The 23974-nt window shown below is 35.3% G+C and overlaps 1 protein-coding gene across 22 annotated transcripts in view; it reads left to right on the top strand.

The window, feature by feature from the left end:
* picalma (phosphatidylinositol binding clathrin assembly protein a) overlaps positions 1–22569 on the top strand; it is a 161666-nt gene extending 139097 nt beyond the window's left edge. For 12 of the 22 annotated variants that reach the window (XM_039744403.1, XM_039744401.1, XM_039744402.1 and 9 more), the window contains 6 exons: positions 1440–1539; positions 2612–2635; positions 11692–11751; positions 13668–13772; positions 17405–17508; positions 21169–22569. In XM_039744403.1, coding sequence (XP_039600337.1) covers positions 1440–1539; positions 2612–2635; positions 11692–11751; positions 13668–13772; positions 17405–17497 — 382 coding nt within the window. In that variant the 3' untranslated portion in view covers positions 17498–17508; positions 21169–22569. The remainder of the gene's footprint in view (positions 1–1439; positions 1540–2611; positions 2636–11691; positions 11752–13667; positions 13773–17404; positions 17509–21168) is intronic. The other 10 variants (XM_039744407.1, XM_039744404.1, XM_039744417.1 and 7 more) reach the window with 2 other exon arrangements.
* Positions 22570–23974: the final 1405 nt, after the last annotated feature.

The following is a 23974-nucleotide window of genomic DNA, read 5'->3' as shown; positions in this document are numbered from 1 at the left end:
TTGCTTCATCGGCTTCCTGCGGCATGTGATTAAGGCGCTGCGCCCACAGAGACATATATTTATGGGCTGACAAGATAGTGGAAAGGAAAAAAGAAAAGATAGAACCGAAGGAGTTTAATGAAGGGAAAAGCCTGTCATGGGAGATGATCGAGACACCAGGAAGGAGAATGCAGCACGAGCTGGGGCTCTGTGAGGGAGCGCAGGCTGAGGCGGTCCAGAGGCTGGTTCGCCCCACTGACTAAGTGTGTAGAGTGGGGCGAGCGGGATGTAAGACCTCCCAATGGATCAATGTGCTGACCTTGGACGGTCTGACTGCGCAGTGTGGCGGCAGCCAAGACAGAGGATGGCAGAAAGAAGTTTGTGCTGCAGAGGCTGGGCTGGCAACAACAGTGATGAGTGAGTTGGGGAGACAGAAGGTGATGGGCTGCGATCGGGTGAGGAGAGAGACTGCATTTTAACCTCTATTTTAACGGATTTATTTATTATAGATTTTATCCCCACGTTTCACTGGTTTTATAGTTTTGCCATTTATTTGGGTACTGTATTTTTTTTTGAACACTGCACAATGGACACTTTTGGTTTTACTTTTGACTGTTTTTAATAAAAGCACTTGAGCACTTTCTACCATCCCATTGGCTTCAATGAGATTTGTCAGCTCATCTAGTTATAACTATCAACTGTGTTGGTTCAACAGACTCCCATGTGGGAAGAGGGAGTCTCCAGGGGACCAGCATCGTCACACTATTACACAGTACCCAGGTACATTACACAGTATTGGGGGAAAAAATAAAAAAATAAAACAAGTGCTACTTGGCTTGCAGTATTATCCAGTACTATAGAAACAGTATTCACACATTTGAAAATAATAATGGTCCATGTCCAACCTTTTAAAACCAAAGTAACTCTAGACAACAGACATGACTCCTTTTTTTGACTCTTATTGCTAACTTTTTTTATCATTTTACTTCAAAAATGTTTAAATTGGGAAAGTCAGTTTTGAACACTGAGAATGATTATTCACTGTATTTTTTCTAGAAACTTCTAATACCCACACCCAGACGTTTTGAGTGTTGGAAGTTACTGGGATGGGGGAGAAATATTATGGTGGCGAAATGAGGGGGTGCGAAGCAGGCTGGGGTGAAATTTCCATGAACTGTTAACACTTTGGGTTGCATCTCATTTTGGCACAAATAATCTTCTATAATGTGGGCTATTGCATGTTTAATCATATGCATTATTTAAAATTAAATTAAGAAGCTTACTTTATATTCATTTTTATAATACCTGTGTAAGGGAGAAATAGTTAAAGAACAGAAAATCTTTAGTATTTTGAACAGAACATAATAAGCAAGTTTTACAACTCAGTAACAGATTTTCAGCATAAACAATGATTTATAGTGCAAAAGACAAGGAGAAAATCACTTTTGATTCTTTTCTAGTGACATACATTGGAGTCAGCCTGGTGAGAAAAAGTTAACAGGGGGGACTAACTGGCAACCAAAGATTGCACCCACCACAACCTGGAACCCTGCCACCATGGTAAGTGAGTTTGGCAAACCATCTGAGGGCAAGGTCTGTAGCATAATGGACCAACATTATCGCTATATATTTATTTATTTAGCACATTTTGTGTCAAAAAATCCCCCTTGTAATCCCAAGTACTGTTTTCCATTGTACATGTTTTCAGACTTGCTTATTGGCTTATTTAAAATCTTTTCATAAATGTAAACCAAAATGTATTTTCTTCATAGAATATTTTGTCTGGTTGAGTTCTTGGTAAACTCTACAGGAATAAGTGATGAAACAAACATGTAAATTATCTAATTTGTAAAGCAACTCTTTATGAAAATAGTGTTAGGGATTAACTAAAACTCATGATCTTATTTTTTTTTTTTTAATATATGGCATTATTGATTTTTTTTTTTATTAATAAACAGTGTACTAAGGGGAGATACTACATAATAGACACTTGGTTCAGACATTTTTGTTTGTGTGATTACATGATGATTGCATGTATTTTTCATTTTTAAAAAGTGTTAAAATTTAAGAAACATGTTACATTGACTTTCATATATAAATTCTGCTGTCATCAAGCAGAAATATGTTGATGCATGTAACATTTTGAGAGTATTTGCTGCAAGATTGAATTTTTCTTTTTAAGGTGTCATTGCTATAGCTATGCTTAATGAATCAAGCATTATTTTTACTTTATGATCATGTATATCATGGTACATCCAAATTTAATTTTATTTTTGATTACAGCTATAAATATTTTACTGTTACTGCCTAGAGGGGACTGGGTGGTCTCTTGGTCTGGAACCCCTACAGATTTTATTTTTTTTCTCCAGCTTTTGGAGTTTTTTGTTTTTCTGTCCACCCTGGCCATCGGACCTTACTTATTCTATGTTAATTAATGTTGACTTATGTTTATTTTTTATTGTGTCTTCTATTTTTCTATTCTTCATTTTGTAAAACACTTTGAGCTACATTTTTTTTGTATGAAAATGTGCTATATAAATAAATGTTGATTGATTGATTATGTCTATAAATGTAATTTTCTAACTTCATGTTTATTGCATTGTGAATTATTTTCCCTGTTATTAAAAACCAGAATGGCATGCATTTCCCACAATACGTAAGTGACAAGTCGCCCATTTTCTGCTATAAACTGGCATGCTTTTACTACTGTTTATTAATTTTAAATTTGGAGTAAGCCTGTCCTAAATGTCACATTTTATCCTTTGTCTTTTGGAGTGCTGAAATTTAGTTTTCCTGCGTAACAAGCACTTATGCCAGTCTGGAAGTCTGTCTTCTAAACACAAAAGCATGCTAATTTTTTTCTAATAAAACACTTATATCTTATTGACACACAGATGAATGCTTGTGTATTATATCTGCCACTTATATTAATACACTGCGTGAGAACAGAATGCAAAGGAAATCTTAAAAGTAACAGCATGAACACTCACATGCTTTAGCCCATCAAGTGTTCTTATTGGGGATACACCATTACAAAAGGTTCAAAATTAAAATCAAGTCCCATTTAACTTGAAAATATGGTTATTTGCTAAATAGTCAATTCAGGAGAAGTCTTCCAATAATTGTATAGTCTCAGTGTTTTGATGTATCCCCTTAGGTATGGGCCTTATGTTTCTTGAGAAGACTGGTGTGTTTCTCTTTCTTTTAATTGTAGCTATTAGCTGTACTTTGTGATTTTAGGGTTTATGGATTTATTTGTAAGATGCATTCTATATTTAAGAAATATCTAAGGAAGGCATTTACAGGCAGTGTCTTAACAATTTTCTTTCTTTCAAGGGATGTTTTTTATTTCCACAGAAGAGACTAGAATGAATCAAGCCAACTTTTAGAGTAGGCTGAAATTGTCTACCCTGGCAAATATTAAAATTAATTTAACTTGTGAGTCTAAGTAAATTGTAATAATTACCTTAGTTTGTTTCAATTTTTGGAAATGTAATGTTTTATAATAAGGGCAGTCTCTGAGGTTAGTATGGCTGCCTTTGAGTTCCATGGATCTTTGATCCTTGGCCCGATCACTTTCTTTAAATGTATAATGTATCCTATCACCTTGAATTTACCTAGCGTTTCCTCCCAGCTACTCGAAATAAGCCGTGTATTTGTGAAAATAACTGTACCCTGTCACTGACTGCTACCTCATCCAGGAATGGTTTCTGCTTTGTGGATTCTTCTGCCAGTGTGCTATGGTTATCCGTGAGTTTGTAGTGAATTGAAAGGGAATGAAATGCTTGAATATATGTTGAACAGTGTGGGCCATTTATGAAGCACATTTATGAAGTCAAAAATTTAGACTTTTGTAGTAGTCTAGTTATAAAGTAAGTAGCTACTTAGTTAACTACTGAAATTCTGTATTTTCTGTATTGTAATTATTTTGTCAAGGAGGTTGTGAGGTTCCCTTCTGCCTAAAATATAATCCTCTCTCTGTGGAGCAAGGTTCTTTTATGGATGGACCCCAGTGCCACATACTGGTTAATATACATAACTGTTGCTCTGTCCTGTTTTTCTAGAATACAGCTGTAGTGTCACTGCCTTCAGCTCGCACCTGGCAGTGTGTCTCCCAGGACTAATGGCTTCCTCCTCTGTGGCAAGGTAGCACTTGACCTCACGGCAGTGGTATACCTGCCTTCTAGGACTATGAACTCACACTGCAATCAAGTGACCCTATACCTCATAGGAGTCATCATACCCACAAACCTGATAGCAAGAGCTATAAGCAAGACAGCATAATTTACTTATCCATTAACATTATTTACTTTTATCCATTATTTTCTTTTGTTTACTTATCCATTAACAGAATCATATATCATGCCAAAGTAAAAGCTAGTTAGAGACACATTACATAATATAACCTAAATTCCAGCGGCACGTAACTTTTAGCAGTATCGGTTCATTATAACATGTAATTTCAGTCTCTTTTGTCTTTCTCACGTGGCTAGAGTTGCAGTAAAGCAGTTACATCTTGCAGTTTTCTGTCCTTCCTTGCTGTCAGGGATCTGTGTCGCAAACACTTTCTTACCCCCTGCAGATTTCATTGCTCTTGTGATTTTTTTTGAAAGAAGCTTGTAGTTAAGAGTTCAGACAGTTGTACTTGTGACCAAGTCTTGGCTCAGGCATACTTAAAGTGTCTTCGCTAGTAATACCTGTTTGATAAACATAATTAAGCATATTACAAACTTACCAATAATAAAAAGACACTGCATTAAAATTCTAACATAAAATATACCATCATCAACACAATAATCATACTTTAAAAAGTAAATGGCTTTATCATGACTAAAGTGTAGTGACTCCAAAAAATATTTATTCTCTTGGAGGTTTTCACATTTTATTAGTATACAAAATTCAATCATAGAGTATTGAACAATAGAAAGAGAATCTCTAGCAGATCTCTGTGATGTTATCTAAATTAATTACAGATATCCTTTCATCCGTCCATTTTTCAACCTGCTTATCCTGGGTGGGATCACGGAGCAGCTTGAGCTTATCCCAGCAATTATTGGGTACAAGGCAGGACTGGGCTGTGTATTTTGTGTTTTACAGACTGGCACAGTCATTGATCACAATTACCAATGACAGCAATTCCAGTCTTGAGTCTGGCCAGAACTTTGTCATCTTTGCACATGTAGACACTTTAGTATTTCTCCTTAATTGTTTTGCTTAATGTGCTCAAACTGTGGTGAATAGCTTATTGCTTTTTTTTTTAAATTTTACTTCTATTTCCTAAGTTGTTTAAACCAGATCTGACCTTGGTCACTCCAAGATATTGTTATTTTTTTAAGTAGGTTCTGTGTAGCTTTAGCTTTATGCTTGAGGTAGTTGTTCTTCAAAAAATCTTCTCTCAAGACGCACATTAGTTGAAGACTACATTGGTTTTCCCCCAGGATTTGCCTTTATTTTGCTGTATTCATTTTATCCTGTACCCTCAAAAGCATCTCGAAGCTTGCTATAAAAAAGCAGCCCTGCACTATGGTGTCAGCATCACTTGCTATGTATGTTGTAACTCCTTCCAAGTTTTCCTAGGTCTTCACTCCTTCACTAGCCTCCGCTTTGCACAGTAATTCAGTTTTTTGTTCGTGGCCTGCACTAGGCAGATTCAGAGCTGTGCCAAACTATTTCCATTCATTAATGACTGATTTAACTGAATTCCAATGGATATTCAGAGACTTGGATAATTTCTTGTATTCATCCCCTGATGGACTGTGTAAGTAAGGCCGTAGTACTGACATGCCAGAAATTGGACCTTCCAGGTAAAGGTGCATTTATAATCAATTGAAACACTTTCACTACAGACAGGAGATCTCCATTTAACTAAATATATGACTTCTAAAACCAGGTGGCTGCACCAGTAATGATTTTGGTAAGTTATATCAAGATGTTCAAATTCTTGATCTTTTTGTAGCCTTCATTAGTTCTCTGGTTAAAATCGTTTCCATTTTCTCCATTTCTTTATTTCTCCACATCATTTTTTTGGGCTGTATAGTAGGACTGCCAGATCAAATGTCACTTTTCGAATAGAATTTAAATTTATTTAAAATGGGTCTCATTTAAAGGCAAAAACTGACATTTGATTGTGAAAGAGTGGTTTGTTTTACCCACATAATTTTGGGACTTAGTTACTCTAAATGCATTATGCAAGGCTGAGGTATTTCACTGATTAGTTTTTGCATTTCAGATCCATTGTCAGCCTTTTTGAAATCTTGAATGGCTAATTTATCTTCATTAGTAAAACTTACAGCCAAACTATTTCAGAATTTATTTTTCTGCCTCTGTGCCCTGTCCTTTGATCTACAGGTGTACTCGGAGCAGTTTTTCTATTTTCTCTCTCTCATGCGATGTTCCACAAATTAGCCTCTGTCTTACGTGGCTGGCTGCTGGTTTGACACAGAATACCTTAAAAATTAGATGTAATTAAAAATATTCTGACCAATTTTTAAAAAATATTGCTGTATCCGTAACGGAGGAACAAAAAGTAAACAGATTATGCAGACTTTGACTTGATACTGGTCAGCCCAGTAATCCACTTAAATCCTTACGAGCCACATGTGATGCCACCACCCTTTACTATTTTATTATTATTTTAACTCCCCCATTGTGCTTGTGCAAAACTTGAAGTGCTTATGCAACTGTTACTTGGTCCCCATTTGTAGTAGTCAGCTAGTGTACTGTGCTGCAAGTGTATTGTGACATGTCCTGCTGCTGCAACAGCAGCTGTGAGGAATAGCAAGCAGTGCTGGGGTTGAGACAGAAGAAAAAAAACACTTTTTCTGAGGGTACACAACAGTTGAGTGACAGAAGTGCGTAATAGTGCTCTCATGCCCAACAGGCTAAGCATTCTAAGGCTTTGTCACCTAGTCATCAGTACTAGACTGACAAAAGGTGCAGTGCTGATGCTTCTCTTTTGAGGGATGCAGCTTCTTGGGATTTTGATGGCCCTTATCTTTACATAACAGTTGCCCAAGTACCGCTTTTTTAGATTTTTAAAATTAATTTTGGAAATTGTTCTTGGTATGGCTCCCGCTGCCGTGATAATAAAGTATTAAAAAAGCATGCACAAACGTGCATGTTACACTTATAATTGTTAACCTGTGTCCAAAGATATTAAAATATTTACTTCTGTTTAATTTACATATTCAAACCTTGTGTTTGTCTAATTTGACAGTCTTACTATACAGTAATAATTACTGAAACTTGAGTATTGTCTCCCAATCAAATTAATGAATCCAGGCAATTGTAAAAATCAATGAATAATATATTTAAAAATATTTTAAGAAACTAATTTGGTTGTATTAAACAGTACAATAAAACAGGTAAGATTCAACATTTTGCAGCCATTGTTGAGGTTATGTGATGGAATAATAAACAGGTACCAAAGCCATCAATCCACATATACTTTCCTAAGTTGCTTAAACCAGATCCAAACCAAAGTTGCTTTACACATCAGCATCAGACAATCGACAAGAACCAGACACTAGATATGGTGATGGTCTATATCCAACCATCAATTTTACAAAAGCACAAGGAAGAAAGTAACCCCTCCACGTGTAGCTTAATACACGTTTCTTTGGCATGTGTAAATAAAGCAAGAATTTTCAGAGAAACATTCTTGCTCTCATGGGAGCAGTGTTAAAGAAATGCTACTTTTTTCCTGTAAAGGAAACAATAAACAAAAAAAAAAATGATACTGGTCGTTTTACAGATGGAAAAGATGATGAGTAGTACCCTCTACTCCCATAAATACAGGCAGACAATTGGAAGCAGTGCCCGAGTATTTTAATGCATGTGGCCTTTTGAAAGATTTTTTGCATGTTATCTGTGTGTATGTGTAACTAAATGTAATATCTTACCAATTTCAAGATGGGTACATTAAAAAACGCAGGGATTCCTAAATTGTGCCATTGTGGATGACTATTGTTGCACCGTTCCCAGACATTTTGGTTACTAGACTACAAATTTTATTGAGCATCCTGCCACTTTTGTTTTAGTAATCAGTGTTTCAACAAACTATCACCCAACATGATTTTGTGACATTTTTATGTAGAATTTTTTATTTCCAGGATCAGGTAGTAAATGTTTAAGGGGGGGAGGATTCCACGGGAAAGGCATTGTTGTGGATCTCAGATTTAGCCTGTGTCATATGAATGATTAAAGCCTTGAATGAAATAGGCTAGGTTCTGTGAAAAAAAAATCTGTCTTGAACACCACTTTAAATATCGGGGAGGATCCCATATTTCAAAAGGGAAACAAATATTATTGCTAATACTGTGCATTATTTTGATTTTTATGCACTTTGAGATGTGCCTGCGTCAGATGTGAGCAAAATGTTTACTTTCTTATTTCAAAAGTGGGGGGAAAAAAGTACTGCTACTACCTCAGATTCTGTTCAGTTACAGCATTTTTGTTGGGTTTTTTTTATACATTTTTTGAACTGCCCGTCAGATGTGACCATATTTAAAAAGGAAGCAGTAAATAAATATTACTTGTTTTTAAATATATTTATTTGTGCTGATTTTAAAATTTGTCATTGTCAGCGTCCAGTAAGCAGCAGGTAATGTGTGGCCCAGCTAAATTTCTTGGTGTGAAAGACTGGGCCAAATGAATTTGTAATTGAATAGCCCTGCCATAAATTTTATAATTATAAAAGTTATAAATTAGGAAAGAATTTCGACATGCACACAGAACTCCTTTTGGGATATTTATTAATTAAATTTACATTATAATCATTTTTTGTTGTCACCTTAGAGATCAAAGAACAAGTGTTCAGGTTGACATCAGTAAAGTAGCTCACATATTGACATATGTCAATATGTGTGTGTGTACATATCCTGCACAGAACTAGTATCCCATCCATGCTGGCTCCTGCTTTGGTATCTGATGTTTGTTACCCAAAATCTGCAATAATCGGGATCAGTAGATTTGTGGTTATCAATGTCAATTAAATTTTGAAATTGAAATTTCATCCATCCTTACCTCTTTTGCTATTATAAGTAACAAGAACTGGTCTTTATTACTATAAGATTTAATCACCTTGAGGCAATGGAGTACTATTTAAAATTAAATGCAGCCTACCTAGATTTATCCTAAATGAAAAAAGACTGAATTTTTCAAAATTCATTGTTTAGGCAAAGTTTCGTATAAAAATAAATTCCAAAAGTTAACAGCTAAAAAATTGTACAGTTACACTCTGTGAACTAATTTTAGAATGATATTGATTAGTTCTATGCAGGCATGTGGCTGGTAGTATTTCTGTCTCTATATTTTCCTATGAAAATCCAAGCTGGTTGATAATGCTGTTTTGAACCAATTTTTTGCATATCTGAGTTTATCTCAAATTTAAACCGCATTATACACATGGCTTCTTGTTGAGCCTTGAACTTTTAAACAGCTGGACATTTTCCATAATCCTGAGCAACACTGGCTGTGCTGAATAACATCTGACTAAATAGGGGAAATATCACATTATATAACTGATCTGTATGGTCAGTTTCTTGTTCTAATATTTACTCTGCTTATGCTTCTAGATTGTCCTTTATCATGTGTACTGAAAAGTACTGAACCATCTTCCAGTGACTCTGGACTTACATATAGGAATCAGCTTCTCTTTTGCAAATTTTACTTTAAAAGCATGCTGTCATTGTACCTGTACAGGATTCATGTTGAATTACTCCTTTTGACCCTTTAAAACTGACAACAGCAATAAATGGTGCTTGTTGCATTTTATTATTTACATCCTGTTTTGCCTTTTAGCTTGGCAAGAGCTGGCAATAACTGCAGTTTTTTAAAAGTAATTGTGAAAAGCACCAAATATAAATATCTTGAATTTTCTGTTCAACACTTTTCAGTATTAATTAAAAGTTGTCCATTTGTGTCCACCAATCATGTTTACCTCCTGTTCCATTGTCAGTTGATACAGTAAACTTCAGCATTTTCCACGTTGAGTTCAAAATATCTATATTAAGGTTGTACAGATTGAATAACAACAGACCAAACCTATTTAGTTTAGTGAAACAAGATATTTGGAATTGGGATGAGGATGAACCCTTACTAGATATGTACTGTGCATCTAAGTCAAATATGTCCATGGATTTAAAAAAAAAAAAAGTGAAATCATTCCATGAAGTCTAACAGTGTTTGAGTACTCTATTAAATTGCATTGAAGCTGAATACCCATTTTTTCCTTTACTGATTTGTAATAGTGTTTTTCCTGCATTTAAGGTGCAGCATTTTTTTGTTGTATGTCGTCTAGTTTCACTTGGTCCTCAACTGATTTTTCATGGTACTATTACTATTACTCTGTGTGTGTGTTTTATTATATTTTGTTTCACTGGTAATTAACTGTTTTATAAAAATGTTTTGTCAGTGTTCACTTCAAACTACTGTACAAAAACAAATCTAAGCAAACATTTTGAAAGAAATGTTTACCCTAACCTAGAAAATAAAGTATTCTTCTACACAGTACTGTGTGTTTGGTTTGAAAAATAGTTTTTTCCTGATATTTTATTGAAACGCATAGTGATATTATAATATTAATATTCACAATAGCAAATAAGGAATATATTTATTTACAATATATATTATTAATATTTTAAAAACAGCTTTTTAACCATTTAACAACAGAGCAGCCAGTACTACCATTGAAGTCTGTCTTTATTTTATATTGTACCTTCAACGATAAGCATTACTAACAGGTGCTTTACATTGTAAACAGTTTCATTGGAATGGCTTCACAGAAGGACAGTCTGTACTTGATTGTTTGTAATATCAGTTCAGTCTTTCTTACTTGCATTATGGTACAATCAATGCAGTAAAAATACTGTATATAGGCCTATCAGCAGTTAGTACAGGCAGCGGCTGTCAGAGCATTATTGTTGAAAGAGTGTGCAAATGATTACAATTTAGTGGACCGGAGACTAAATAGAACAATATCCTGTAAAATGATCACAGCATGAAAATATTTTTGAGACTAAATGTGTTTGTCTATTTTACATTTTAAATTACATTCTCACTTAGAGAAGAACCTTTTAAAAATATATTAAGACCTAATTAAAAAAAGCTAACCTAAACTTTAAATTTAAATCTGTGGTAATTTACTGCTTACCTTTTCACCATTTTAGGACATTCATTGTATTTCAACTGATCAAATTTGAAGAAAAACTGGAAAAACCTGAGCTGTTCTAAAACCTTTGACCAGTAGTGTAAAAGATGTCATCACCAAACCAGTTAAAATTAATAAAGTAAAACTAAATGGAGATCTTTTGGGGGAAAAAAGACTACTTAGTTGATTACTGTTGCAAGAACTTTTTAAATATAATTGGCTGTTCATAAATTGTTTAAGGGTAGGTTGGTGATAGAGTGACACCAGAGGAAAATGATCTAAAAGTATGATATAAAAGCTAAAATGTACATATTAAAATGCTGCAATGTCTTAAACTAGAAATTACTGACATGTAAGATGAATGCAGCAGTTGTTTCTTTATGAGGTCTATATTAATGAGTACAGCTTTGTGTTTGGTTTTCATTCTTTTTGATAAAACTTGAAGGGTTTCCATGTTTTTTATATACTTATTTGAAATAATCTGTACAGATAAGGCTTTCTCACAGCATTATGTGTAATTCTCAATTCTAAAACCATTAACTCTGATAATTTTGTCACTTTAGGCGCCTTCTGTTATGGCCTTCCCTGCAACAACACCAACTGGAATGATGGGATATGTAATGGTAAGTGAATTTACTATGTTATCGTAGTACAGAGCTACAAGTTTTCACTTTGAAAAATTAAACTTGCATCAGACAGTCTATGCTTCTCAATTTTAGCTGGTGAGTTTGCAGGCTTAAAAATACACTAAACTTAGTTTTATAATACCTAAATTTAGAATTTTTATAATTTGAATATTGATGAATCTCTGAATTGCACTTAAAAATGGAATAGTGGATGTTAGTCTCTTTTTCATACTGAGGCCCTGTTCAAATATCAGCTAGGACTGTATTGGTCAAAGTGGCAGTGACACCATGCAACACCAAAAAACATAAGTTAAAAATGTACAAATGGCATAACATTCAGGTGCATTCAGCAAAAACTGATATGAAATTTAAAAAAATTATAATTCCAGTCTAAAGATACATGGAAGCAAACACATCTCTTCAGGTCCGAACAAACCGTAACCCCAATGTAGTCTTTTATACTTTATACCTCTATGTAGTGCTTTCAGTACTATATACTTTACTGTTTGCAGCACATATAGCCACAGTACTGTTCTTGTTGGACGGCCAGTATACTAACTTAAGCTTTCTTTCTAAACCCATGATATATTTAAATCACATATGAGACTGCACCTATTGCGTGTAATTAATTAGTTCAACCATTGCTTATCTGTTATGTCTTTTCAATAATGATCTGCAGATAATATTAGTCCATTTAATTCAGTCTTGTATATGCTTAGATAACAGCCTTCCTCTTCCATTTGTTTCTGGCTGTGCTGGCCCTTCGTAGTGTCTAGCTCACATGCATTGGGCATCAGAGCAGCTATTGGACCAGTAAAAGAGGAAAATATACAGAATGACCAAGTTGGTGTAACCATTGCCAAAGCAAAATTTGACACAGTATACTCCTTTATAGTTGAAATCACACAGAATGTTTTTCCGTTTTAAGATAAGAAGAGTTTGCAGATTCACTGATGCTTTTTAATGGGAGTCTTTGAAGTCTCTGAACTTTGTACAGTGCAAATGAAAAGTGAACTATATTGACAAATGTCTTTAAAGTGTGCCAGTTATCAACAAAATTAGTCCAAGTTGTTTTATGTGGACAAACGGACAAACAGACAGACAGACAGACATGGCTATTACAATACATGGTTCAGCACTGTATGTAAGCACACATAATAAACGAAAAAAAGAATAACACCTGTAGATCTTGTTCCTTTCGTAGTAGTTGTAGCAGTAGTAATATTACTCATTAGTCTTACTTTTTTTTAGAGACGCTACAGAATGCATTGCAAAATTTTATAAGGACACCACAAAACCAACAGTGAAATGGCCACTTATAGTTAAATCTCATACATGTGTGTTAGTAGGGGAAAAAAAGTGAAAACACCATTCATATACTGATGTCAAAAATTGAAGTCAGTTTGTTGAATTTCTTATTGCCTGAGTACCATGCTGTATTAATCCAAAGAATACATGTTACCAGTTTGCAGGTTTATTAAGGTGATATGGCTATTTTTAATTATTTTCTAGAAAACAAATAGTAAAAGATTTAGTCATCTAATTTTATTCTGTGATTCAGTACTCCTGATTATCCAAACTTTCTATATTTGAAACGTAGAAGGCTCTGTAATACCTTAGCCTAAAGGCCTTTGAATTCATTGCTAACCAGGACTTGCTGTAAGGAAATGGAGAACACTTCAGCAATAAAACTCCAAACAGTACTACAGTATAAGGAAAGAGTGCACATTCACAGACCATATTTGCTAAATATTAAGCAGTTGAAACACATTTTAAACTTGAATAGAGACTTACTTAGGTGTATTTTATTTATACAAGATGTGATGTTAACTTACACATGTTAACATACAAGTCAATATGTGTAGCCGTTATACATACATAGTTATGTTTTGTTCCTTCATATTGTGACTTAGCCACCTCAAGTTGGAGCCATGCCAATGATGACGCAACCCACTATGATGTACACCCAGCCTGTCATGAGGCCTCCTAATCCTTTTGGACCCGTGCCTGGTGCACAGGTATGTGATGTTCCTTTGGAGTATTTTTTTACTAACAGTTTTTACTAGATTTACAGTACATTTGATTTTGTAAATTATAATGTGTAGTTTTTCTGTGTTACCATAAATAGTGTAATCGTTATTTAGGAGATACCTCATTTTTTGCATAAGACTGCAGGTCATAAATGAAAATTAAAAGATCTGTGCATAATGCAAATATTTTCAAAAATGTAAAGTATTAGTTTTATACTATATTACATACTTGCCCACCCACGGTGTAGCATACTTCGCATAATTATTTATTGAGGTGTGAACACTTCCTATAAGACACAGTTGTCTAAATGGGAAGGGTTTGAGGATACAACTGTCAGTGAATGAAAAGATGGAACTCCGGAGAGAGCAACATACAATTGTCCGTGACTGAAAACAGGTTTTGCTAGATACAGGCATATCTTTTTGAAAGTTTGGCCCTGTGCCTTATTAATTGACATTGCAAATGCCAATCTAACAGGAAATTGTCTGCGTGTAAAAGTAAAAGGCAAATTTGAATCTGTGCAAATCCATTCAACACAAACATTTATCTGCAGTGACGCTGATGTGACGTCACCTTCCCACTATCCTCTTACTGAAAAACATTTACAAACGCATTTCACACTGGAATTTCAATGCAACATTTGCTCAAAAATCTTCACGCTCCAGAAATATCTCAAAGCACATTTAAACACACACTCCACTGAACAAGCGCATTCCACACAGGTCTTTCAATGCACTATTTATTCGAAAACGTTCCGAATGCAGAGATATCGCAACACACATTTAAAATCACACTCCACTGAACGAATTATGCAATGTGAACATTGCCAGCAATGCTTCAAAACAACTTGTGCTCTCAAGAAGCACTTACAAACTCATTCCAATTCCTTTCAGTGTCAAATCGCAAACCCCATGCACAGTCATCGCATTCAGTTTTACGCTGCTTTTCAAGAAGATACCGCCATTCCTGTCCAAAAACATAACATTGGCCTACCTACCGCAGTATGTACTTCTTGCAATGCTCTTCATTGGCCATCAGAGGAGTTGGCGGGCCTGGCCCTGTCGTGCATATCCTATGGTCTTACAGTTGCGGGCGGGGCTCTCTGTCTTGCATGCGTCTTGCGTGTCCTTAGTGAATGGCGGGCGGGGCTCTGTCGTGCGTATCCCATGACGTGGGAGGAGGGTTAGAGTTGGCAGGCGGGGCTCTGTCGAGAGTATCCCATGGTCTTAGAGTTGGCGGGCGGGGCTATGTGAGTTGGTGGGCCTGGCCCTGTGAGTTGGTGGGCCTGGCCCTGTGAGTTGGTGGGCCTGGCCTGGCCCTGTCGTGCGTATCCCATAGTATCCCATGGTCTTACAGTTGGCGGGTGTGGCTCTCTGTCTTGCGTGCGTCTTGCGTGCCCTTAGTGAATTGTATATATATATAGATTCTTAAACTCTAATGGACTTTATCTTTCATATACTTTTACATTAAACATACCCATACTGCTCATATCATTAAAATCTCCAGTACTCAAATAAAAACTATATCTTTTAAAATTATATTGACTCAAATTTATTTTCCAGAGTTTCTATGGAATGGCTACAGGACAACAGCATTTCTCAAATGAAATCTAAATTTGATCCATATGTACTATGTGCCCTTCTACTTTAGTAGCTTGATCTTTGATCTTAGCAAATATTTTACAGTATGGAAACTAGATCATTTATAAACTCTTCCAACACACACAAAGTTACTATTGCACTGTAAATAAAGTATTTTGTGTCCGCTTGCCAACATAATTACTAAAATAGAAAGTGGATTGAGTGAACTTAAGAAAATGAAAAGAAGAATGAAAGTTAGCTCGCTTAGTGCCTAATCTTTACTAATCTGGAAGTGTGTAGATGAAATACTGATTTAGAATTGGGGTCTAATGCTATGGGTTTTTTGTTATTGTATGTAGTTATGTTGTGTGTAGTCAAGAAGTAATGCACGTTAAAGCACATAATCAAGAACTCGCTTATGAATCAGATGACACAAAATATTAGTAAAATCCATGCATCAAATCTTGTAAACCTTTATAGTTGGACACAAGGCATGCTAAACTTAAACACACCTTTACTCGCTTATCAGTTTAGACAGTTAAGTGATGACACATGGGGAATGTTACCTCCAGTGTGGACTGAACTGGAGTTTGTGCCCTTAAAGGTAGTAAAGCTACCTGCTGTATTAACTTGCGGCCCAAATTAGTTAAAACAATACTATATATTAAAACGGGCAACTACAATATACTGTACTTGCGTACAATACACGCCCATTCCTATTCCATTCTGGTATCCGAACAATGCAGTTTCCTAACTGACATTGTCTTCCTATTTCCTCTTGCCCTAAAATGCCTATTTTCAGCAGAGCCCAAAGTGTTCTGTGAGAGAGGACACTTGTCATTAGTAACCTTACCCACTAAATACCGTATTAAGTGAATGGGATATGTCAGGCATGCTACAAAGTATTTAAATAAAATGAACAAATGTTAAAAAGAAGTGCCAAAAATTGCAAGTCTGTCTTTAAAATATATAATGCTGTCAGACTTCAGAAATACCATTACAGATGAAAATATTCTTAGGAGCATGACATTACCTGTATCCAAAATGCCCAAGCCAGATCACTGTGGACTGTGCATAATTTCTGAAGAAATCATTGCCATAAATAATTCCAAGTCACCAATGTACAGTAATCTTTTGGAAACAGATATTCAGCAATCATAGTGTGGCTCCAAAACATTAAGTCAACAGTATATCTGGTCTTATTTTAAAACAGATTTTAGTTTCTGAATTTATTGTGGATATAAAGCCAATGTTAAACATCTGAAAATCTGCTTATATAATAAAAATGGTATTTTGTATTCAAGAACTTTGTCATGTCAGAAACATTCTTTTTAAAAAAATAAATTTAAAAAATGCATGACCCAAACCAGTAACAGGATGGTAATTTAAGTGGGCAGCTAGTGACCAACAACATTAATGTAAAGCTTGTAAGGTTTTTGATAGAAGAACAATGTAAAGTTGTGCTGTTCCAACCAGAAGAAGCAGAAAGTGGCATGGGCTGGTGATGAAGGCAGTTGCCACCTGAAGACCACTTTTACTCCACAAAGTCAATGGCAAGTAGCACCCCAGCTATACAAAGATATAGGTGGATATCATAGTGCCCTAGCCATGGTTATGTTTGGTGACTAACATTGCCACTTTGTAGCAGTGGGGCACATTGTTTTTTTTTTTGTTTGTTTTTTTTTTTTACTTTACTTTTTTGGACTCCGGTGGGATTAAGGTTATCTTCAGTGTTACTTATCGACTAACATATTTCTATGTACTGTATATTATTGTTAAATATATATTATTATTTAATGCAAAACTGTAAAATGTTGTCCGTGTCTTGATGCTTAACTGCCTGCTTTGCATGCTAAATGTCACAATCTTAACCGTGTAGAATCTTCATGCCAACAACCTGTCTTTTTCTAGTGATCTTTATTAAACAGTTTGATTGTCTGAGTTCATCATCTTGGCTAGTAACTTTCCCTAAAAAGTTCTACTTTTTATTCTTGGCTGTTTTCCTTTCCTTTTATTGTTTCTCACTCTCTCTGAACTAGCTCTCTGCAGCTTCTAGTCCTTCCAGTCAGAGTCCTCTCCGAGCTCCAGGAAAGGATCCCTTTGCAGAGCTTTCTCTCAAGGATTTCTTATAGAACATCTTTAGGTACAACATGTTCTGTGTATGTGTTGTTTGATGTTGTGTGGTGAAGATGTTTATGGTCAAATGAATAAAAACAGACAGACTAGAGCTTGCTTGGTTTTTTTGTTAATTTGATGCAGCAGTCCCCAGGTGCTGCTGACACTGCCTCACTTTTGCTTGGTGTTTCTTTTCTGTGTAAAGAAATAGCAGTTTAATGAGCCATATTGCACAGAGAAGTAGATTAATTTACTTTCTTGGTGTATAGGTGCAGAATGTATTTGAGTAATTCATTCAAACATAAATTCTAACATGGATTTGATGCAATATTAAAGCTTTTCCTATTTCTAAGGTGCAGAAAATAGATGTTAATTCTGTGTGTACTTCATGCACACATTTAGTAATCAAAACACTTTTTTGGTCATTATTCCCTTTCACGCATTTTATTACTGGACTACTGTAATCGTGACAAAACCTGTGAAAAATGTGTGTGAGTCAGGACATAATGCTATTGAGCAATTTCTTAAGGTTTCTAAAACCAGGAATTATATTCACACATTTATAACTTTTCACAAGCTAAATAGTACAAGTTGAATGCATGAATTTCTTATGCGTTCCTTGTTTGTCTTGGACTTCCTTGAACGACTTTGTCCTTTTCTGTTACAACATATAATTTGGAAATTTTTTATCTTATTAGTCCTACATCTACTCATGAATTTATTGAACGAGCTAAATACAAATTTAGGGTAACTGACTGTCCGAGTGTATCCTGTCAACATGTCATGCCAGTCTTACGTAAGGTACTCACACATTCACATTCATATTGTGCACTTTACAGTCACTAATTAAGTAACAGGCACGTCTTTGAGAGAGGTTAATATAAGGCAATTAAATTTTGGGGTGATTATTTACATCTGTTGAAAGTACATAGAGATGTCAAAATATTGTTGGTCAGCTATCACTGTCCAACAGGCTTCTTATGGTATACTTTTAAATAAATTATATGCAATTATTTAAAATAATTAAGACATGTAATGTATTTAATTTAACACTTTCTCAGTGCCATAGATATGATAAACATAGCTGGTTTCTTGTTCTGTTCATCTTCCCTGTTCTATTTGTCCTCTTCTCTAATGTTTAATTGCAGATAGAATGGAACAGGAGAAATTCAGCCGTACCATGTAAATGATAATGAAATGGCGGAGAGCATGTAGAACTTTCCTGAGTTTGATAAATGCCCCTCTATTTTTGATTAACATAGCAAGACTGTTTTGCATTGTTCTAATTTGGCTAATATCCCATTATGATAGTCAAATAGAATTTGAGAAAGTCACGAAAACAAAGCTAAACAGGATTTTAAAAGTTTAAAATAATGTAAACCTCTTAAAGAGTACAAAAAAAAAAAAAAACAAAAACTACTGGCTAAACATTAATTCAGGTGATTCCTTTTTTATAGAGTGAGTTGGTGAGGAAAAATATGTCTCCATAGAGCTTGCATCTGCTTAATTCAGCATATATTTGCATTATGTGTGTCATTTTAAACAAATGTCAGTTGCTGCATCATGACTTTAACTGTAAAAAAGGAGCCAACACCTGCCTTCCTGTTAAGGCTGCAAATGCAATACCAACAACATTTATTTCTGTAGCACATTTTCTAACAGTTGATGTAGCTCAAAATGCTTTACTAGATGTCAAAGAAATAGTTGCAAAGAAAGAAAAACAAAACATTAAAATTAGGTAAAAATAAGGAATAAGTAACATACAAAAATAATGCATACTTACATTTGATGGATGGATAATTAATAGAGTAGTAGAGCATATATAGAATCCTTTTTTAGATCTGTAAAGAAGAGTTTGATAAGGTCAGATGGGTGGGCTGGACAGAAAAAATAAAAAATGAACTGATTTAAGGAGGTGCAGTATCCAAATAAAATACTCTTTCATTTACAGCATCAAGATGCATCAGAATAATCTGTGTGATTTTTAACCATTATATTGTGATATTATATACTTGTATAGTCTTGTGGTCATTGTGAACATCACTACTAGACAAAGACAGGAATCAAACTGCACCTCCTAAATTTAGTTAATTTTCATCCTAAAAGTAAAGTGTATAGAAATACTTTTTTGAGTATTATTAAAAATAACTCTATTCTGGCCCCACTTACCTTTTACACATTTATAAATGTAGGGTCTTAATAAGCAGCTTGCCATACTTTTGGTCTTGATGGTATTATTTGTTATTGTCTTTTTTTTTATACCCATCTTAATTTGATACAGTCATGTATCTGGCAGTCACATGGACTCGGGTGAGAAATTGCTGGGCTTTGGGGGAAATGTCAAACATTAAAATGACTATATGTGTAAGTTATGATCTTACGGCCACACACGTTTTGCGCGGAACTATATATGTGTTTTTTTTTTTTTGTTTTGTTTTTTTTAATTCTTTTTTTAGATGTAATTATCCAGATGAGTGAATTTCAAGTATTGTTTGAATGTTGGTGAGCTCCTGCTCTATTTCTTTCAATTGTATATTTTTCCAGTGAATTATGATTTAATGAAAACTATTCATCAATCAATTTTGTAACTTGCTTGTTCAGTTTAGGGTCATGGGGAGCTATGGTCTATGCAGGAATCATTCAACAGAAGATCCATCCTTATAGACAGTAAACCGGTCCATAACTTAAGTAACCCATACTTTTAAAAGAAGGTGTTGATCAAAGTATTAACACTTGCAGTAAAACAGGACACTCACATGTAAGAATTGGTTTCTAGCACCTAGAACTTATGGATATAGATAGACCTTTTAGTAACCTGAGTAAAGAAATGTTCAAATAAACAAGGATTGCAAAAATTAAATTTAATGGGTAAAGAATATCAACAAGGAGTTACTAGTTGACTACTCGGGTAGCCCTGTGCTGTTACCTTTGTGTGTTTTGGTGTGAACAGTACGCCTGTAATGCAGTATCCTGATACTGAATTTGCCATGTTGACATAATGGCTAATAAGGATTCTGGCTTTGATTTAGATTTAGAGTTTACATGCCCTCCCATATTTGTACTGGGTTTTTCTACAGATACTCTGGGTTTTCTTCCATATCCCAAAGGCAAGCTTGATTAGTGAGTCTAAACTGTCCTTGTATGTGTCTGTGTATAAATGTGTTTGTTCCCAAATGGACAGGCACCTTGTCTAGTGGCTGATTCCTGTTTTGTACCCATTGTTGGCACTGTGGGCTCTTTTATTCTGTTATTATTCTATGCCCCAGAAACCTACATTTCTTTTATCCCCAATGTGTCCCCATGCCATCTAATTTTTAAGATAATGCATAATACGTTTACTTGATTTTTATTTTTTTCTTTTTGCAGCTAGAGCATGCAAATTTCTCTTTTGGGATTTTTAAAGATCTGTCTATCTATCTGAGCCTACACCATATTCAGTTCATTTGATTTTTTATATTGCATGCTTCCCTAAATTTTATATAGCTCTTTTCACAGTTGCTTCTACATGTATTTGTAACTTTATCTCTATCTGTCGTTAGTTAATCTTTATCTATCTGTCAATTGATACCTGTCTCTTTCTTTTTTTATATTTCTACATAATCTTTTAAATAAAATGCTTAAAACACTTCTAGCATGGTGGATTAATTAGTATTTTCTCCCTAATTTTGCTCTGCCTTTATCTTTTTAGATGCAGTTTATGTAGTCTGAAGAAATCAATCCATTCTGAAAGAGTGATACTGCACAACAGTGAAGTCACCTTTGCCGTTTGTACTCTTCAGTGAGAATTCCAGTTTTAAGTATGGACACACTAAGGATAACAGGAGTGATAGCGGGGGTGAGGGTGGGGGTGGGGAGGCGGGAATAGTGGCCTGGATATAAACCTTGTCATTTTTTTATTGTGTCTAAAACAGTAGCTATAAGCTACTGTTACTGCCCGTACCTGGCAACACTTGTACTCTGCGACTTCTGTAAAGATAGAAATGAGTGCCGAAAAAAGGACTTAGGTATTTGCTGTCATTTATAAGAAACTTCTTGGGTGTAACGTTAAGCTGTTCTTTTCTTTGCAAGGGGAATCATTTTAACTCTTGATCTACCCATAAAAATGCAGAACTTAAACTGTCACAAATGAGATGCTCATTACATTTACCATTATGATTTCTTTTTTATTTGATTTAAACAAAAATCTTTTTTTTTTTTAACTGTATTAAGTTTGCATTAGACATTCCTTGTGTATTATTGTTTGTATTTATTTATGATTATCTGATACAATGTTTAAAATAAAATCATCTTCAGAAAACTTCCTCATGAGTGATTCCAGATTATGCTTGTAAGTGACTGATTGTATCTTTGGGAGCGATTGAGTCTTAAAAGGACTGAACACCTCTAAACAAACTCTTTGAGCACTAAATATCTTTGAAAGCAGTTTGAATGACGTCTATTACAACTCTTTGTAGCTCAGAATCTCACAGCCCAGCCTATGTAATGGGATATAAGGAAAACCTATATGATTTATTAATCCACATAGTCAATTCTGTGCCTAGGATTTTGCAAGGGATCATCTAACTGACTAGCAAAGCACTACATTTGTAATTCAGCAGTATTGCATTGGGAAGGATCTGTATTGCTTTATGCTTGGCATGTCATTATTTTACATTGACGATTTTACGGCTGCCTTTCCAAACTGAATGTAAGAGTTGCCTTCATGTTACAACTATCCTTCAGTTTACTTGCACTTCAGCAGTCAGAACATTATGAAATATTAGACATTGACATATTTTCTATAGTTGGCATCTTTAAATAATGAAATTAAAATCATAAGGGAAAATACATTTTCTTTGTAAATTTTTTTAGTAACAGGGTACAGGTAAATAGAAGGCTCAGCGCTGTTGATCGGTGCTTTGTGTATATATATCAAAACCTTGTCAATCTGAGGGACGTGAAGGATAGTCTGAAAAATGAAGGCAGTTCTCTTCATTAATTTACCATATTTGCTGCATTGTCCTTGCAGATTCTATTTTTGTTTATTAAAAACAAAACTGTATGTAAGCGGAAATGGGTTGATTTTCAAATAAAGTGCTGCTTCCACAAACACATGTTGGGCTTTTTTTTTTTGCCATATTTAATTTAACATTAGGGCAGCACTGTAGTGCAGTGGTTAGCCTCATAGATCTTTCACGTTATCTGTTTGGCAGTTCTACGTTAGCCCTCTGTGACTGTGAATGAATGCCTGAGTGCCCACTGAGGATTGTGTCCTGTCCTGCTGTGCATCTGATGCTCCTGTGACAGGCTCCTACTGCTGTTTAATCCTGAACTGTATTAAGCAGGTTTGAAAATGTTACGTTATGTAATTGCATCAGCTGCAGTGTAAATAGAACTTTATTTGTCCCCAGGGGGAAATATGGCTTTTTACAAAAGCTCTTTAAATAAAGGGGTAGATGGATAGACAGGCATACAGACTATATGGTGTAAACACACACCAGAATGACTAAAAAGAAAGAAAACTTCTGACTTGGTTGCCCCAGTGAAGCTTGCGTATTGCAGTTGGTAAAGGAGACCCAGTAGCATTTCTTGTGTTAGTTCAGTGTTAGTGTGTCATCGAGAGGATGTACAGCATTGTTCATAATGGCACTCAGTTTTGTTTTAACTCTCTTCTTTGCTATGACCTCCAAAGGGGCCCAGAGTGGGTGCCATAACTGAGCTTGCTCATTGTGTTAGCTTGTTTATTCAGTGGGCCTCTCTTGAAGTGATGGTACCAGCCCAGCACACCACAGCGTAGAAAATTACACTGACTGGCGCAGAATTATAAAAGATTTGAAGGATGCCACTGAGCCCATTAAAGGAACACAGTCTCCTAATGAAAAAGAGCCTGCTGTGACCTTTCTTATATAGTTACTCTATGTTGTGAGACAAGTCCAGCCTATCATTGATATGGACCCTAAAAGTGTGCTTGTAACAATGCATCCTCCAACACCCACTCCTTGAATAGTGACCAGATATAGAAGTGCTTTGATGTGATGAAAGTCAGTAACCATTTCCTTGGTTTAAATTGCAGACAATTCTTTCAGCACCAAGAAACCTTACACCTATACTCTGTCTCATCCCCTTTATCAATAAACTTCGTAAGTGCAGAATCAACTGAGAATTTATGCAAGTGGCATGACCTGGTGTTATATTTATAGTCTGAGGTGTACAGAGTGAGGAGTAAAGCAGACCTAATTGTTCTTTGTGGTGCTCAGTGCTGCTCACATCCATATCAGAAACAGAGTCCTTGAGTCACACAAAACTACAGTCTCCCCAACAGATAGTCTATTATCCAGGACACCAGAGGCTCATCCACCTGCATATCTCTGAGTTTACCCATTACAGAGTTGGCTCGATGGTATTAAAGGCCCTGGAGAAATCAAAAGAATATAATCCTCTCAGTGCTGCCAGCTTTATCCAGGTGAGAATAAGCCTTGTGGAACAGATAGACAATTGCATCCTCCATTCCATTC

Source organism: Polypterus senegalus, chromosome 2 (genome assembly GCF_016835505.1).
Source record: "Polypterus senegalus isolate Bchr_013 chromosome 2, ASM1683550v1, whole genome shotgun sequence".
In the NCBI taxonomy this organism is placed as follows: Eukaryota; Metazoa; Chordata; class Cladistia; order Polypteriformes; family Polypteridae; genus Polypterus; species Polypterus senegalus.
This window is presented reverse-complemented; position numbering and strand designations above follow the sequence as displayed.